General features: G+C 39.4%; 1 protein-coding gene across 1 annotated transcript; it reads left to right on the forward strand.

Annotated features, from left to right (window-relative positions):
- The first annotated feature begins 3909 nt into the window (after window positions 1-3909).
- On the forward strand, window positions 3910-4380 carry LOC102973744 (mitochondrial import receptor subunit TOM20 homolog). The gene is given in 1 exon segment (XM_055089643.1): window positions 3910-4380. A coding segment is annotated over 1 exon segment (420 nt). The 5' UTR covers window positions 3910-3924; the 3' UTR covers window positions 4345-4380.
- The last annotated feature ends 12443 nt before the right edge of the window (window positions 4381-16823 follow it).

Below are 16823 nucleotides of genomic sequence, written 5' to 3' on the forward strand. Positions count from 1 at the left end.
ATGGCTCACGGGCCCAGCCGCTCCGCGGCATGTGGGATCCTCCCGGACCGGGGCACGAACCCGTGTCCCCTGCATTGGCAGGCGGACTCTCAACCACTGCACCACCAGGGAAGCCCTATAGAATGCATTCTTTAGGCTATGCAGCTTCCTATGGCCAAGGGAAATTCTTAGTGGTGAGTTGCAGCCAACATTCCTGGCATTTGCAGGACCATGCTTCAGGACCGCACTTTAGAGCTTAAAGGAGTTTGAGTTGACACACTACAGTATTAGCTACATGTGCGGAGAGAGGTAGATCACAAAGCATCTATTTTGCTTACGTGGACAGCGGTGAGGGCAGTATGATTCTGGAGCCAGGTGCTGTAGCAGCAGTTTGCTGACTGTTTAGCTTTTATCATGTCAAAGGTGGCAGCTCCCTTGACTTGCCAGTTCTGCAGCGTTATTTTGAGACATATCCTGAAAAGTGAGATCTATTTCTTTAGCCCTCACAATGATTATGGGAACGTTCAGCATCTCTAAATAAATCCCTTCCTGCTTAAACTAGTTCGAGTAGATTGCATGTTCTCAACTAAGAACCTTGAACAAAGTTGGTATTTGATAGCCAGCATCTGTTCTGGTTAGATGGTGCCATGATGTACTGGTCATTATATACACTGAAAATTACATAAACCTTCACCAGTAGAGTCAGGTTTCTAGATTAAAGGCAAAGTAGCCAATATATGCTGTACGCTGAACTTCCCAGGACCCACAGCTCTCTGTGGTTGATTGACATGGGGTTAGTGCTCAGTTTTGGACAGTGTGTGCTTATATTACTTTGCTAGTTAGGCCTGCAAGAAAGGGACATGAACAGACGACTTTGGGGAAAAGTCTCTATGCTAAGATTTTGTGGAACTGTGGTATAATAGGTGACAAATCTCAGTAGCTATAGTCACTCAGGGTGTCAGTGCTTTAGGAAACCAGGACAATTGGCCAGTGTCATTCAGTATGCAGTCTAAACTTGAAAATCTTGCCTTCTCTTTGTACCTTGGCATTTACTCTTTTCCAAAAGGGGTTTTCGTTGGATTGGAACTGTTATTATTGGACAGAATTTCTCACCAACTTTGCAAAGGGAGTTGGCTTCTCATGTACCTAGTGCTCCTGGTTTCCCCATTGATCCCTGGTTCAGCCCGCTGGAGCTTTTTCTATGAAGAGCCATTCATAGAAAAAACAGAATGCTACTTCCCTTTAAAATGTAGCAACTGTTTTGTGGCAGGTAAGTGGGGTTTTGTTCAGCCCCAGTGCAGCTATTCCAGGGCTGAATCCTCCCAGAAAATGTCTTGTGAGAGTTTGGGTCCCAAGTGTTACATCAAGGGGAGCTGCTGCTTCCTTTCCCTTCTCCAGAGTCCTTTGTATAAATCCATCTCTTCCCGATAGCCTTAGATAAACGTAATGAAATATGCCTTGTTGAGAAGCAGGTTTATAAACATGCACACATTTGAAGGTAGAGCCTGCAGAGTTTTGGATACATACATACTGAAGCACAAGAGGATAAACTGCATCCACTTTCTCAAATAAACAAGTATTTTTAAAGCTCATATAACCTTTACCACAGTGTTTTCCAAATGTACCTGAGGTTAAGTCTGAAAAGGTACCTGGGCTTTTTGTTAGACTTTCAAGTGCTCAAACCCTTTGAATCAGAGTCTCTAGGAGCAAGACCTGGGAAGTTCTGCATTTAACAAGTGCCCAGGGTGATTCTTATCAGAAAAGTTTAGGAAACCAATCCCTTCACTATAGCCACCTCTCTGGCCAGTCCTATAAATGGCCTGCAGGTGTCCTCACCCACTTCAGGGTCACAAATGGACCCCTTGCATGGGTGAACCAATTGTATGTGCAGAAAGCAGTTGTTAAACAGATCTTAATATTCAAACCAACCAAGGGAACGAATATCAATATGGTCTTTTTTTTTTTTTTAATCAAAGTGATGAGATAAACCTAGGCGGATAATCTAAAAGCAAGTGTGCTGAAATATGACCACTTTATGAAATAATATATTGAACAGTACTAATCCATTACTTTTTCCTTTCATCCAGGATTCTTAGAAATCTCTTTTTTTCCCCCCAATGAGAAATAATTCCGTAGAACATGCACTAAATGCTGGACTGTGTTCTTTGTTGTAAAGGCAGAGAGAAGTGTAGCTTGACAGTAATGAATGACTATATTACACAATTACTTAAATATGAGTCTTCAGCAAAAATGAAATGACTTGAGGCTTTTCAACAAATGCAGCTTTAAGCTCAGCAAATAATGGCTTGTGTCAAATTTGTTTATTAGCATGGGTAATTTGTTCTTAACTAGACATATTTTACACTTGAAGTAATTTTTTACTAGAACTCCATAAAGCAATTGTGCAATTGATAATAAATATGTCACTACTGGTAAGTAATTAATTCATATGAAGTTAGTTAAAACCATGCTACCACCGCCTAGAGTATAGAAAAAGAATGCATAAATAACTAAAGTAGTTATAGTCAAATAACAGATGGTATGAAAAAGTCAGCAATAAAAGAAATAAAGATGTGGACAATGTGTGCGTGTGTATTTGTGTGTGTGTGTGTGTGTGTGTGTGTGTGTAATCATATTTATCAAGCACCTATAACATACCTGACATCATGCCAGACCATTTCCTCAGAACTTTTCAGGGAAGTATTGAATTCAGTTATTATAGATAAGGAAACGGAGGATCTGAACGTTTAAGTAGTTTGTACTATGATACACCATTGATGGAAGTAAGATCTGAGCACAGGTGTAAAGCCGTGCTTTTTCTACTAGTGTTTAGTATAATGTTATACAAGTATGAGTTTTAGGGTCAGATATACCTTGTTTGTGTCCTGAGTCAGCCACTCACCAGATATATAATCTTGGTAAGGGAACCTAGCACCTCTTCGCCTTAATAACAACAGCATCTACTACATAGAATTATTGTGAGGATTAAATGGGAAGACACATGGGAAACGATAGCATCAATATAATGCCTGGTACACATCAAGCACTAAGTAAAGTTAGTCAGTTACATGGTATCTCCAGGAAAGTCATCACAGCGTAAAAAATTACTTAACAGAGTAAGAATTGAGCATTATTTTCATTTACAGTGAGCAGATATTATTTTCTCTCTACTATTCAGGTATATATGGACTGAATTTAACAAAGACTGATTAAATACAGACTTCAGATTTCTGAGGCAGTCTTGTTTTCATGAAGTTTTACTTTTGAAAAATGTTTCATTTAATTCAACTCAATAACAATTATTTAAGCACCCGTGTCAGTTACTTCCTTCAAGGACCTCGCGGCCTTAATCATTGGGTATAAGGTGGTGGCAGGACAGAAGAGGAAGAAATGGGAGGTATACTGAAGGAAAAGAAGTGGAACTTCAGACTGACAGAATAGCTCAGAAGACCTAGTCCTACTTTTAAAGCAGCAAACAGATTCTAGAAAGCCTTACAAACTGATGGAAAAGACACGTAACAGTTAAGTGTAGTATATGAAGAGGTAACACTTAAAACGAGATATAAGGGATGGAGAAAGGAGTGGGCCAGGCAAAGGAGGGTGATAAACGCAAAAGGTTGAAGATAAGAGAGAGCTCTGTGGTCTGGCACATCAGAAATGGTAAGTAGTTCCATCAGGCTGGGAGGCATATGGGCTTGGGAGCCAGTGGATAGAGAAAAGACTGTGGTAAAACATTAGGTTACATAGATTTGAAGGAATCAATTCATGAAGAATCTTACATGCCTTTTATGCTCTATGTCTGTGGTTTGTTACTGCAGCTGCCCGTTAGAATCACCAGGGAAGCAGGCGGCGGTACTAAGCGGCGGAGTCTGCTCCGAGGGTCCTGAGCCAACAGCTTCTTCGCGGGCCCCGCCGCCGCCGACCCCACTCCTCGTTGGAGAGAAGATGGTGGGCCGGAAGAGCGCCATCGCTGTTTTCATCGGGTACTGCATTTACTTCGACCGCAAGAGACGGAGTGACCCCAACTTCAAGAACAGGGTGCGAGAACGAGGAAAGAAACAGAAGCTTGCCAAGGAGAGAGCTGGACTTTCCAAATTACCTGACCTTAAAGTTGCTGAAGCCGTTCAGAAATTCTTCCTCGAAGAAATACAGCTTGGTGAAGAGTTACTAGCTCAAGGTGAACATGAGAAGGGTGTGGACCATCTGACAAATGCAATTGCTGTGTGTGGACATCTACAGCAGTAACCGTAAGTATTGCAGCAAACTCTTCCACCACCAGTGTTCCAGATGCTCCTGACTAAGCTCCCAACAATTAGTCAGAGAATTGTAAGTGCTCAGAGCTTGGCTGAAGATGATGTGGAATGAGAAACAAATGTCAACATAATAATCTCAATTAAAAAATATTTTTAAAATCTGAACTTGGAAGATGATCAGCTCTGGGGGAGTAAGGGCAAATACGCTTGTTATGGACTGTCCTACACTGAAATCGACCAAAGTTAATTTTTACTTTGTGTCGATCCATTTGTCTGTTTTATTTATTTTTCCCAGTGAAAAGTGTATTTTGATAGAGAGGTTTTCATTTTATAAATACACTCTCAGTTACTGAAATATGGATTTTGTTTATTCCTAAAACGTGCAATTAGAAGGTACATATATAACATCACATTACTTACAGTAAAATGACCCAGTGCTCAGTTTTGAAAGGACAAAAAAAGTGCAGAAGAAAACTGAAGAAAGCACTTTTTTTTTTAAGCTAGTACAGTTTGCTATACATCAGAAAATTGGATGGAAACTTGATTGTGCATCAAAACTGAGCATTAAAATCTTTAAGAGATTATTTCTTTCCATTTAATCTCTTAAATATGTATAATGTGCTGCTGTGCTACAATAACTTCACCCCCACTGTTGAACTGTTTTCTTTAAATCAGTGGGCCTAATGTGTTCCAGATATTTATCTCCTTGTATTTTAGATATGTGTAGTTGCAAATAGCACCAGGAATTAGATCTATGTACACCCTTAATCAAGCTGAGTAAACTTTCCCAGTTAATGTCTGCCCACATTTATAAAATGAGGGAATTTGTCTGCTAATTCAGCTTCTAATTCCTTTGGTTCTGCTCAGCATTTTCAAATCCCTTTTTCTGAGGGATATATCTGTTTGGGCAACCAGCCCTTGCATTTTTTAATACTCTGAATTTTGTATGCTTGCCTGACTTAGTATTTCTAAACTGATTTTTTTTTTAAGGTATAACTTGTGTTGATTTTCACTGAAATCATGGTTCTGTCACTGCTTTTGTAAATTAATCTGAAATTTAACTTTCAAGGTAACTGGGACAATATGCTTGTAAAAGTGTGTGTTCTCCTTTGCTTTTATAGTCAGTGTACCTCCTAAATCCTCTTCCAGCCTGATTCACTTATCTTGTTATGAGAATAAGGTGTAACTTTGTGGCTGAAGACTTGCAAAGGATGAAGATAATGGGACCTTTTATTCTCAAAATAGTGACATCATCTGCAGCCACAGATTCAATATCAGACCTGAGAATAAAGATCCCTGGTACTTAAAAAAAAAAAAAAAGAATCACCTGGGAAGTTTTCGAAAACTACTGATGGAGTACTGCATCCCAAAATAACTATCTAGACTGTTTAGGGCCCACCCTCCTATTGAGATAATATAAAACTGGACAAAATATATTTAAAAAATGTGTTTGAGCATCTGAAACTACCAAGAGAGTAAGAATTTGGAGGGCCAAGATCCAGATGAGAAGGAAATCCAAGAGTCGTGATCTGACATTTGGGGCAACTTTTTCCCTCAAGAGGATTGACAGCCTATTTCAAAATCAGTGCCTGAGAGATTGAAAAGTTGGGGAGTTTCCAGTAGTTTCACAGGAGTGGGGATTGGGGTTGGTGAGAATTGGAGTTCAAAGTCCACCAAGGTGGATTGGACCTGGTATATACCCTCAGACTTCATTTGGGACCCTCAAAATTTACACACTAGGAATAAGTATGGCCTGGAAATAAATCAGACTTCATAAGAATTGGAGCCTAGATTTGATCATCTCATTCCCTAATTGGATTATGGTGATCTTATCCTAGTCTAGTTGTCTTTCAGAAACAAAAGTAAATTCTCTCTGGTCAAAATAACATTACAATATAAGCCAGAAACTTAAAGTATGTCTACCGTGCCCCAAACACAATGTCCAACACTCAATCAAAAGTAACAAGGCATACAAAAAATGCAAATCTCGACTGAAAACCAAGAAAAAAAAACCAGACACTATAAACAGACTCACAAAATAGCTATTATAAAGTCCATGTTTGGAATAGACATAGACTTTTAATAACTATTGTTAATATTTTTGAGGAATTAAATAACAAGTGGGAGAGTTTCAGAAAGAATAGAAATTATTACAAATATGAAAATGGAGCTAAATGGAAAAAACAGTAACTGCAATTAAGATATCAATGGATAGGCTTAACAGAAGACTTAAAACACAATTAGTGAAAAATAGGAGAAAATATCTAGATGGAGGTGTAGAGAGACGCAAGTAGACAAAATAGATAAAAGAACCTAATACAAGGTTAACAAGTCTAAAATTCAGGTAACTTGAGTCCCAGAAGTAGAAAAGAAAACGTCTTGGAAGAAGTAATATTTGAAGAGATAATGGTTGTAAATTATTTTTTTAAATGATGAAAGACACCAAGCCATTGGTACAAGAAGTTCAACTAACCCCAAGCAGGATAAATACAAAAACAAATCACATATAAGCACATAATAATAAAACTTCTGAAAACCAAAGACAAAAACCAAACTCTTAAACAGGTACAGAAGAGAATGACATATTACCTTCAAAGGAGAAATAATAAAACTGATTGTTGACTTTTCACAATGTAAAGATTAAAAGCCAGTAACCAGTGGAATAATATCTTCAAAGTTCCTGAAGCAAACAACAGTCAATTTATAATTTATGTATTTTGTGAAAATATTCTTCAAAAATTAAAAGATTCTACTTGTAAGAACCTTGTAATAGGTTATGTCAGACCAATGCTCCTGTGACAATGAGATGCCACTACAAACCTATTAGAATATCTAAAATTTTAAAACTGACCAAATGAATGTTAGTTAGCAAGGATAAAGAGTAACTAGAACTCACACATTACTTGTCAGAACGAAAAATGGTATGACCACTTTGAAAATCAGTTTGACAACTTCTTATAAAGTAAAGCACATGCTTCTCATATGAACACACAGTCTCACTTCTAGGTATTTACCCAAGACAAACAAAAACTAATATTCACTAAAAATCTATATGTTAATATATAAAATGGCTATATTAATAATCACCCCAAACTGCAAAATCTCAAATATCAATCAACAGGTGAATGGTAAACAAACCGTGGTATATCCATTCATACAATAGAATATTACTTCGCAATGAAAGGAACAACTACTCATACAACATAGATTAATCTCAAGTTCATTAGGTTAAATGAAAGAAGCTAAACTCAAAAGACTACATTCTATATGATTGCTTTCATTCAGGAACAGACAATACTATAAGAACAGAAAATATATCAGTTGCTGCCAGGGGCTGGGGGTGGCATAAAGGGGTGTGAACATAGTATGCTGGTAAATGTTCAAGCTCTCCAAATAAAAACTCCCTGGTTTGTAGCATTTGCCAGTTTCTCTAGTGTAAATATTCCCATCATGGCCAATTTTAACCTCCCAAAGTGATGACACTGAACATGGAGTTGGGAAGAGATGCAGAGCAGCACATTATATATGGCATTTCCACCATGCACATAAAATAGGTATAAATAACTACACAGCCACAGATAATAGTACAGTGTAAAATAATGAGGAAGCAACAAGTTTTTAGTCCTTATTACCTTTTAAAAAATAGAATTATATTGAATTGTAAGTTTATGTAATTTAATTTTAAATAATGGCTGTTTTTAACAACGGGCTTTGAAAATTCCTTAAAGTTTAACCATCTGCTGACTCCAGGGAGTCACTAGGCACAAGGGAAATGTTTGAGGTGACAGAAGTGTTCTGTTGTCTTGATTTTGGTGGTGTTGTACAACTGTACGCATCTGTCAAAACCTATAGATCTACACGCTTAAAAGGGTTAATTTTATTGTGTGTAAATTATAGCTCAAAAAACCTAATCAGAGAATCTGCATATATCCTTTCACTCATCAATATCCGTTCTAGGAATCTATCCTCAGTTATATTCAAACCTGTCCACCCCTGATTTTAATAATAAGATTGGAATTAACCTGAAATCCACACATTGGCTAATGAATAATAAATTATCGTATATCCAACAAGATATTTCAAGAGATATTCCAAGAGAATTTTCTTAGCAGTTAGAAAAAGGTGAGGCATGAAAAAGTAGTTTCTTCTGGAAGGTGGCTGAAGGATAAAAGTTAAGAGGGACTTACATGTACGCCTACCCTTTTGTAATTTTGAAATTTTCCATGTGCGTGCATGACTTTTTCAAAAGATAAAGGGACCCTAAGTTGGTTTTAACCAAAATGAAATACAGACATTTTCAAACAGACAAACTCTCCTGAGATAATTTACGACCAACACACCTTCACTAATACGTAAATGCCTTCAAGTACTGTCTCATGCTTTGCTCACCACTGTATGGATGGAGCAATGGAGGCCCAGAGACTGAAAAACTTTTTCAAAGACACACAGCAATAGTGTAGCTCTGGGACTTGAAAATGCACACTCTTAGCTTTGCTAGACTGTTTTTCAGGAAAGTTCAGGGAGGGTCTAGGCGTCCTTTGCAGAGCAGTGCTAACTGAAGTCCAGGTGAGCTAGCAGTTCCCTGAGAGGGAGTTTATAAAGGAGGAAGACAAAGAATCAAGAATAGATCCCTGGAGACATCCATACTTAGGAGAAGAAAGAGAAGGCTGACAAGGAGACAGAAGAGGAATGATTAGAAAGAAACAATATAACAATGTGATCTATTGCTTAAAATGCTGGAAGAAAATACATTTGTGGGAAAAAAAATCACTTTGTTCTGTTACTTGAACTGTAGCCTTCAGACCTCACCCTGCTCTTTAAGGAGAAAGCATGTTCACCACACCCATGGGCACATGCATGTTGGAGCACGTTGGACCCAATACCATGTCTAGGATTCTGGCTTCTCTGTGCCCTATTCAACAGTTAGAAAGGTCCTGTCCTCTACTTGCATTTCAGCCAGAAATACAACTCCCCAGCACATGGGGACTTAATTTCCTTGGACAGTTTAGACTGGAGCTGTGAAGAAAGAAATGGTTTTAAACCATTGCTTCTTGTTCTGTTTCTCTGTTCAGTGGTGGGAAAGAAATAAAAATGATAGTACCTCCCTGCCCCACAAATAAAATGAAACCAGTAATATGTGTGCGGAAGGAAGCTGGAGCAGGGAAATCGGGAACAGCTGGGCCTAACACAGTGCAGTTACATATGTGTCCTTTTTGAAAGACAAATCAGAATGGCTCAAGAGAAGGCCGCAGAGACACACAAACTTCTAAAACTCTTGACTTGCCAGCTGCAGAAATGGATTGTGCTGGAAGAACTTAAGAGTCACTTGAGAGTATTTAGCTCTCCAAGTGAGTAGCAAAAGTGTGCTAATGAGGTCTTTAACACCTGTACTCCAACCAGCAGCTGAGTCTAAGCAGAACCAGGCGGGGCAGCCCACAGCTTAGAAGGTGGCCTTGTGGAACTCGGAAACAGAAAATCACTATTCCTGGTTAGTAGGACGGAGATGATATTTGCTTTCCTTTTTATGCTTTTTTTCTATTTTCCACATACACATCAAATCAGGAAACAAAATGTTATTTTGAAAAACAAAACATTGCATTCAGTTTATCTTTCCCAGTTATTCATTCCCTGGTCACTTGTTTTTGTCTCTGAGCATGTAATGGTTCAGGCACTAGATGCAGCTCTGCTTCTGTCAGTTGTCACCTCCAGAAAGTCTTCATACAGGCAGCAGCAGGTGGCTAATACAGAAGAGATGGGATGGGAAGAGAAAACATCCTTCCAGGATGTCTCTCCTTGGCATGCTTTGTCTTTGTTTTCTTTGCTCTGAGAACTGAAGAAGACTCCTTTTAAGTACCCTATGCCCCTTCTCTCCCCAAAATACTCCCTGACGATTACTTGCCTCTCTTTCCCACTCAGGTTTGACAGAACAAATAGTGATAACTAGAGAAATGGAACATGAAATATCAACATTAATCTGGGTAAGTGGCTGAAAACTAAAAAAGGCAAGACTTCAGGTAAACTGGATAGGAAAATGGGACTTGAAACCAAAGCAAATGAGAGGGAGGCTTTCCACCTTGAATCTAAATCTTGGATTCTGTATGGTGAGGTGTCCTACAGAGAGAGGGAGAGAGGAAACATGCCTGTGCCTATGGGGCAGACTTCGAGGCTAATGGCCCACCTAGGCACAGGTAGAACAGCAGAAGGGTGGCCCCTTTGCAGACCATGCCCTCTGCAAATGTGGTCTGATCACTTTCAAATTCTGACCAATCAGATTAGCGACTCCTGTAATGGCAAGTGTTAAGGAGGTCTCCAATGGCAAGGGTAGAGGCTGAGATCTTTTTCATGGGCTGCGGCTGGTAGCCTAGGGGTAAAGCATGAGGAGAGTGATTTTCTTGCCTCCTTTTCTCCTCCCAATAAAGACTGGAATCCACTTTAGAGTTCCCCATGACTGGACTCTTCAGCCCAATTTGTTACCATTTCTTCCTGAACCAAATCCTCATTTCAATAAAAATATAAATGATGCAAATCGTTATGAAGCTTCCACACTCCTTTCAGCTCCAAATCTTGCTTCTATAGAAACCTGCCGTACACTGTGTTCTATCTGCCATTTTTCAAAAAATAGGAAAGTTATCTCATGGTAGGATAACATTTGGTAAGAGCTGTGCATGGTGAGTAAGACAAAAGCTTACAATTGAAATGGTCACTATTTGCTTTTTCTATATTGAGTGTAATAGGTTACAATTCTTTGGGTTATTGGAATTTTAATCAAGACTCCCAGATGTTATAGTAAATTAATAGCTTATGATTAAGTTTCTATTGGCAATTAATGTCAGCTTTTAAATCAGTGTTTGTTATACTTCGTATCACATTTACATTTATTAAGTAATCAAATATTTATGTTTATTGCACAATGTTCTTATGAAGGCTCACAAGCATTCTCATTAATTATAAAGCATTGCTCTGGAAAATATTTCTTGTTGTGAGAATATTTAGATACATGTTTTCACAGTGTAAATTTGCAATGCCTGTCTGGCCTCATGTTTGCACATTGTGTGTACTAGAAAAGCAGGTGCGAAGGGCATGGTGTTCCACATACTCTAATTGAACAAAGGTGGTTTTCACCCTCAGTTGAATTGGATTGATGAACTCACAGGAAACACTGATTAGTCTGAACTCGGGAAGGTTTTTTCTACTTATTCCTGGGATTTGCTCCATGAAAATATTGTTTTGGAATTGGCGGGAAAACAAATTTATATAAAAATAAATGTCCTTTCTTTAACGGAAAGAGCTAGGAAACTTCTTATTGCCTAATGTTAAAAAACATAAGAAAGCAAAAAGATGTTCTGTTTTTCCACAATGGACTAATTAATTTCAGCTGCGTTTTGAGACGGGCCATCAAGGTAATTATGATATTGAGATAATTTAAACAACAGCAAACCTTCTGTTGAGGAAAAAGTGAACTTGGGGCATTCAGATGATCTCTCTGTGATGTAGATACTGCTTTAGGCTTAAAAAACAATCTACTGTCATGCCCCCAATATATGATCTTTTCCCTGTTCTAACTCTGAAGAAAGTGACACACAAAAGTAGAGTGTCCCACAGCAAGTGAGTGACAGGACTCAGTTTAGTACAGGGTTCTTCATTCTCAGACTATGGCTCTCTTACACTAGGCCAATGGTTTACAAATTCTCTGGAGCCACAGAAATCTTTCTTCAATGAAATCTCATCAGGAAGCCTAATATTTAAAACAGAGTAGAACTGCTTGATAATTCCAAGCCAATTTCAATGTCTCCAACAATTTTCAAAGTTCTTGCCAGATGGCAATAATTTCCAAGAAAACTGATTTTTCCCTACTTCATCTCCAAGAAATGGAATTCAAAGGACTTCTGAAAACTTCTTCATTAAAGGTTTCATCACTGCTGATGGGCAGAGCCACTACCAGGCAGGTAAACACTCAGGCACCACATGCGCTTCAGCGGAACCTGGAGATGGGAAACTCACATTGACGCTAGATGGGAACAACTTCCACGCAGCTCCTATCATTAACATTCTACCTGGACATGTCCACACACTTCTCCAGGTACTGGCCTTGCATTCTGGATCATGCAGAAAAATATCAAAAGGGAAGCCTAGCTGAATCACCCAAGATTCCTGTCCCCTGATAAGATAACACATCCTTTCTCAGACTGTAAGAAAAGAAGAAACCCAATATATATGAGTGGCTACTGAGGGCAAGGCATTTTTTTGCTGGATGATTTTCATATCTCACTTGACCTTGTGAGATGTGTCATTTTGTTCTCATTTTACAAAGGAGGAAAACAAGACTCAGAGCAGCTTCCTAACTTCCTCAGATGACTCTGTTGAGAGTTGGGATTTGGATCTGGGTGAATCAAATGCCAAAGCCCATGTTCCTACCACCATCCCATCTCTGAGTCTCATTGCTGATGTCTCTCATAACGACCAGAAACAATAGGCTGTTGGGCGCAGAGTTTGTGTTATTAGGTACCTTTTTTATTATAAAAGCCAGATCTCCTCAGTTAGCAGACTACATGCATTTCGAGGAAGAGTTTCTAGCACAGAGAAGAGGTTCCCTCGTCTAATTCCCTCTTTCCAGAATGATAACACTGCGTGCCATTGTAATCTGTACTTATGGGTACATATGCTCTACTATTTATCTACTTGAAAGACTCTAATGGGCATCACTAACAATCAAGCTTTCAAAAACATCTCTTTCCGTTCTGTTACAGGATGGTCTGTACTGCTAAGATCTATGGGTCTGTTAGCTTGAATTTTGTTTGATTGGAAGAAACAGTTACTCAAATCGAGGACACAACTGCCATTCATGTACAGAGAGATTCTTTGACAGGAGAGGAATACACACTTCTAAATACACTCATTGACTTTGCTATTCTTGAGTTTTCATGACTATGTATGATCCTTTGCAAACATACCAGAGCTGTAATGTCCGAATGCACTAATGATGAAGCTCCCCTTACTGAGTAGCTCTTTCTGGAAGAGTTCCTGGAGGTATATATCATTTGATTTCACAATATCAAGTGCAGTTGCCCATACCAAAAAAAAAAAGATAGAATTGTCTTCTTTCATTACTTGTAACTTTTTTTAATCCAATTTTTTCCTCTGTTCCCTCCTTTGTAAGTTAGTAATCTTAGGAGACAGGAAATTTGGGCAATTTCTTAGAGTATAATCATTTCTCGCCCCCAAGTTTTAAATTGCACTTGGCATTAAATGACAATAAAGCATTGGTATCAAATAATAAGCCCGGAGAACGTCTATACACACACACACACACACACAGCATTTTGAATAAAAAAAAGATAATTCCTCTTTTTCTGAAAGTGGAGTTTCTCTAGTTGGAAGAAAAAACCTGAATTTGCTCCCCTCAACCTTCTCTCCTCCTGTCTTAGTCACCTCAGGCTACTGTAACAAATTACCACACTGTTTAAACAATCAACATTTATTTCTTACAGTTCTGGAGGCTAGGAAGTCCAAGATCAAGTTGTCTGGTGAGAGCCCTTTTTCTGGTTTGCAAATAACTTTCTTCTTGCTGTATCTGGTGGAGAGAAAGAGAGGACTCTGGTTTCTTCCTCTTCTTTTAAGGACACTAGTCCCATCATGGGGGCTCCACCCTCATGACCTCATCTTACCCTAATTACCTCCCAAAGGCCCCACCTCCAAGTACCATCACGCTGGGGGTTAGAGCTTCAACGTATAAATTGGGGGGAACACAAACATTCAATCCATATCTGCTCCCTTCTCCCTCCCCACTTTTCACCCCACGCCCACAAGAGACTCTGCAAAGCCAAATTTAGAAGCCCCTGTTGTCCCCATTGACTCTTCTTTCTTGAGGACACTCCTTGGATAAAGAGGTAATTTCTCCTTTTCCATTTGTTCTAACTAACATATAACCTTGATGAATCAAAGTGACCAGCCCCACACCAGGCTCCAGAATAGTTCCCATTCAAGGAACCTGAATTCTGTTAAGTCCCCCAGTGGTCAGGGGAGGAGTGAGAAGAAAAGTTGTAATAACAAGAGATTTTTCATTTTTTTACAGATCCTTTTTTGTTGCTATAATATCTTATTTTTCCAGTAAGGAAAAAAAATAGTTCCATGAACATTTTTATTAAATTTAAAAATAATTTCCAATATTACAAAAGAATTTGTGCTCATTTAACTTGGGACCAATAAATTAAGGCTATATCTTTGAATCAAACTTTGGGTTTTAAAAACTTGCAAAAGCCTAGTTATTTGGGGACACATAAAACAAGCTGCAACTCTACACGGCCAGAGACTGCTAATTAGAAGGTCCTGTGATGTTTCAGAAAAGGGCTGTGCCTTTGAAGACCACTGGCAACAGAAAAAGGAAAAAAAACAAAACAAAACAAAAACAACTGGCTGGATCAGAAAGATGAGCATCTACCTGCATGGGAGGATCTGACTCAAAAGCATAAGAGGGGTTTTTCCAGGTCCTACAAGAGTTTCCCCCTCTGTCTTCCTCTCTGTAGCTCCATCCCTTAAGCAGGTCTGCCAGGACCTGGAGCTGTCCAAAGGGGAGGCTGTTCCTGACTTCTTGGACTCTGGATGCTCAGAGGACAGACGAATCCCTTCCAGGCCTCCAGTCTGTAGCCTTATAATGGCAGATTGCACCAGCAAATCTCAGGGGGGGATGTTTATAACAAACAAACTGTTACCAAAAAGAGTTAGAAGATACCAAAGTTTTTAGATGATAAACGTAAAAGCAGTAAGAGTACATCCCAAGTTACCCCTCCAATGCTGCTTCTTTTGTTCCCTTGCACTCTAAGTCACTTTCCTGAGCAGGGGAGAAAGCGGTGGGGTTTCAGCCAGCACCTGCAGAGCTGCACTACACTCCTGGTCTATTTTATTGATGCAGCAGCCTGCCGTCTATGCCCATGGGAATAAATCATCACCCATCACAGGCGGTAGCAGAAGAAAAGACTGAGAACTCCCAGGTGATAAGACGCCCAGATGTCTGCGCTCTTTCCACACAGTGACTTTGCATCTCTGAGGTTTCTGCTCTGAGGCCTCTGCTTTCGGAGGCCACAAACACATGTGTGGTAAGAAGCAACTAAAACCCAAGGACACCTTACCCCTCAACCCCCAGCACTTAATTCCCCAAGAGAATTGTAGTGGAAGTATAATAAGATTAAGCTGAGGTTCTAAAGGAGATTATAGGTGGCCACATTCCCAAATGGGAATTTACACACCAGTTTTGGCCAGCCTTTTTGATCTGTCCCTGACCTATTTTTTCTACTAAATACTCTTGTTATAGGAGTAGCTCACCTTATCTGAATATGGAAATGATGGTATATTATTGCCCTTATAGAGAATAGCTACTTAAAGTTTCTTATTGCCACGCTTCTTGTAAAGCAAATAATTCTATACTGGCTTAACCTTTCTATTTGCTTATAAATTTGGAATTTCATGCATTTCATCGGCTTAAAGCAAGGCATCTCTATATTATAAACCTGCCCATGAAATCTACAGTTTATTGCACATTTTGTAAGAAATGAATATTTTCATGTCCTTTATCCAATGAGATGAGTGTGTCTGCATCTTAAATAAGCACAGAATCTAGGAAAGGATGAGATTGAAGACTAGGGACCCAAATTCCTAGCCTGACCTTTGTTTTGTTGCAGAGGAGTGGCTGGGGGGAAAGTTCTCACGGGTACACCTTCAGTGGTATGCCTGCAGCTCATGTGGAAATCCATCTACAGAATAGAATCCTGCTTTCACTCCACAAAGATGGCGCTCTCTCTGCACCAGAGCAGCTGTTTCCCTATGGTGGTCGTGGAAGCCTCCACAAACACACATGGAAGTCACTGATCAGAGGTTTGTTGTGCAGGGTGAAGCTAGCTCTCTCATGGCTGCTGAGCTCTGGGACCTACTCCGCGGGCAGGAAGATTGATCACGAGGTAGTTTATTTAGTCAGAGGATCATGGGTGAGTCAGAAGACAAGGAAATTCAGAAACCAAAGTCAAAAATGACTGTGTATAGAAGAGGAAACCAGCTGCACCTGGCAGTCTGCTACCAAATCAGAAAGGGCTGTAATGGAAAACGGATGCGTTTATAGAAAATCCACCTCCCGTCCTCCACTGGCCAGAGCTGCTGCCCTCTTCACAAGGAGTCAACGTATTAAGTTTGGCAGCTCTTGTAGAGCTTGCCATGCCAGGGAGGTTATTAAAACTGAACTGAAATGGTTTCATAACTCAAACTGGAAACAAGAGTGAGGAAAATGCTAACACCAAAGTGACAGACCAGAACGAAATGGAGCTAGATTCGTACGCTCTCCGGCTCATGTTTCAGGAGGTTCCACGTGTTAAAATAGGCTGAAAAGTTAGCTAAATAAAACAAAGTGCCAAGCAAGACATTTAACACCCTTGAAAGGGGGCTTACCGGTGAGAGAATTCCGTGATTCACAATGTTGACTGAACTGTACTTTTGGGAGTCTGAAGACAAGAATAATTATAACTACATCTCCTAAAATGTCTGTCACATGTAAGGGATTTCTCCCTTCTCTCCAGTGCTCCTCATTGATTTGAAGGATCTCAAAGA

This window comes from Physeter macrocephalus, chromosome 13, assembly GCF_002837175.3.
Source record: "Physeter macrocephalus isolate SW-GA chromosome 13, ASM283717v5, whole genome shotgun sequence".
Classification (NCBI taxonomy): domain Eukaryota; kingdom Metazoa; phylum Chordata; class Mammalia; order Artiodactyla; family Physeteridae; genus Physeter; species Physeter macrocephalus.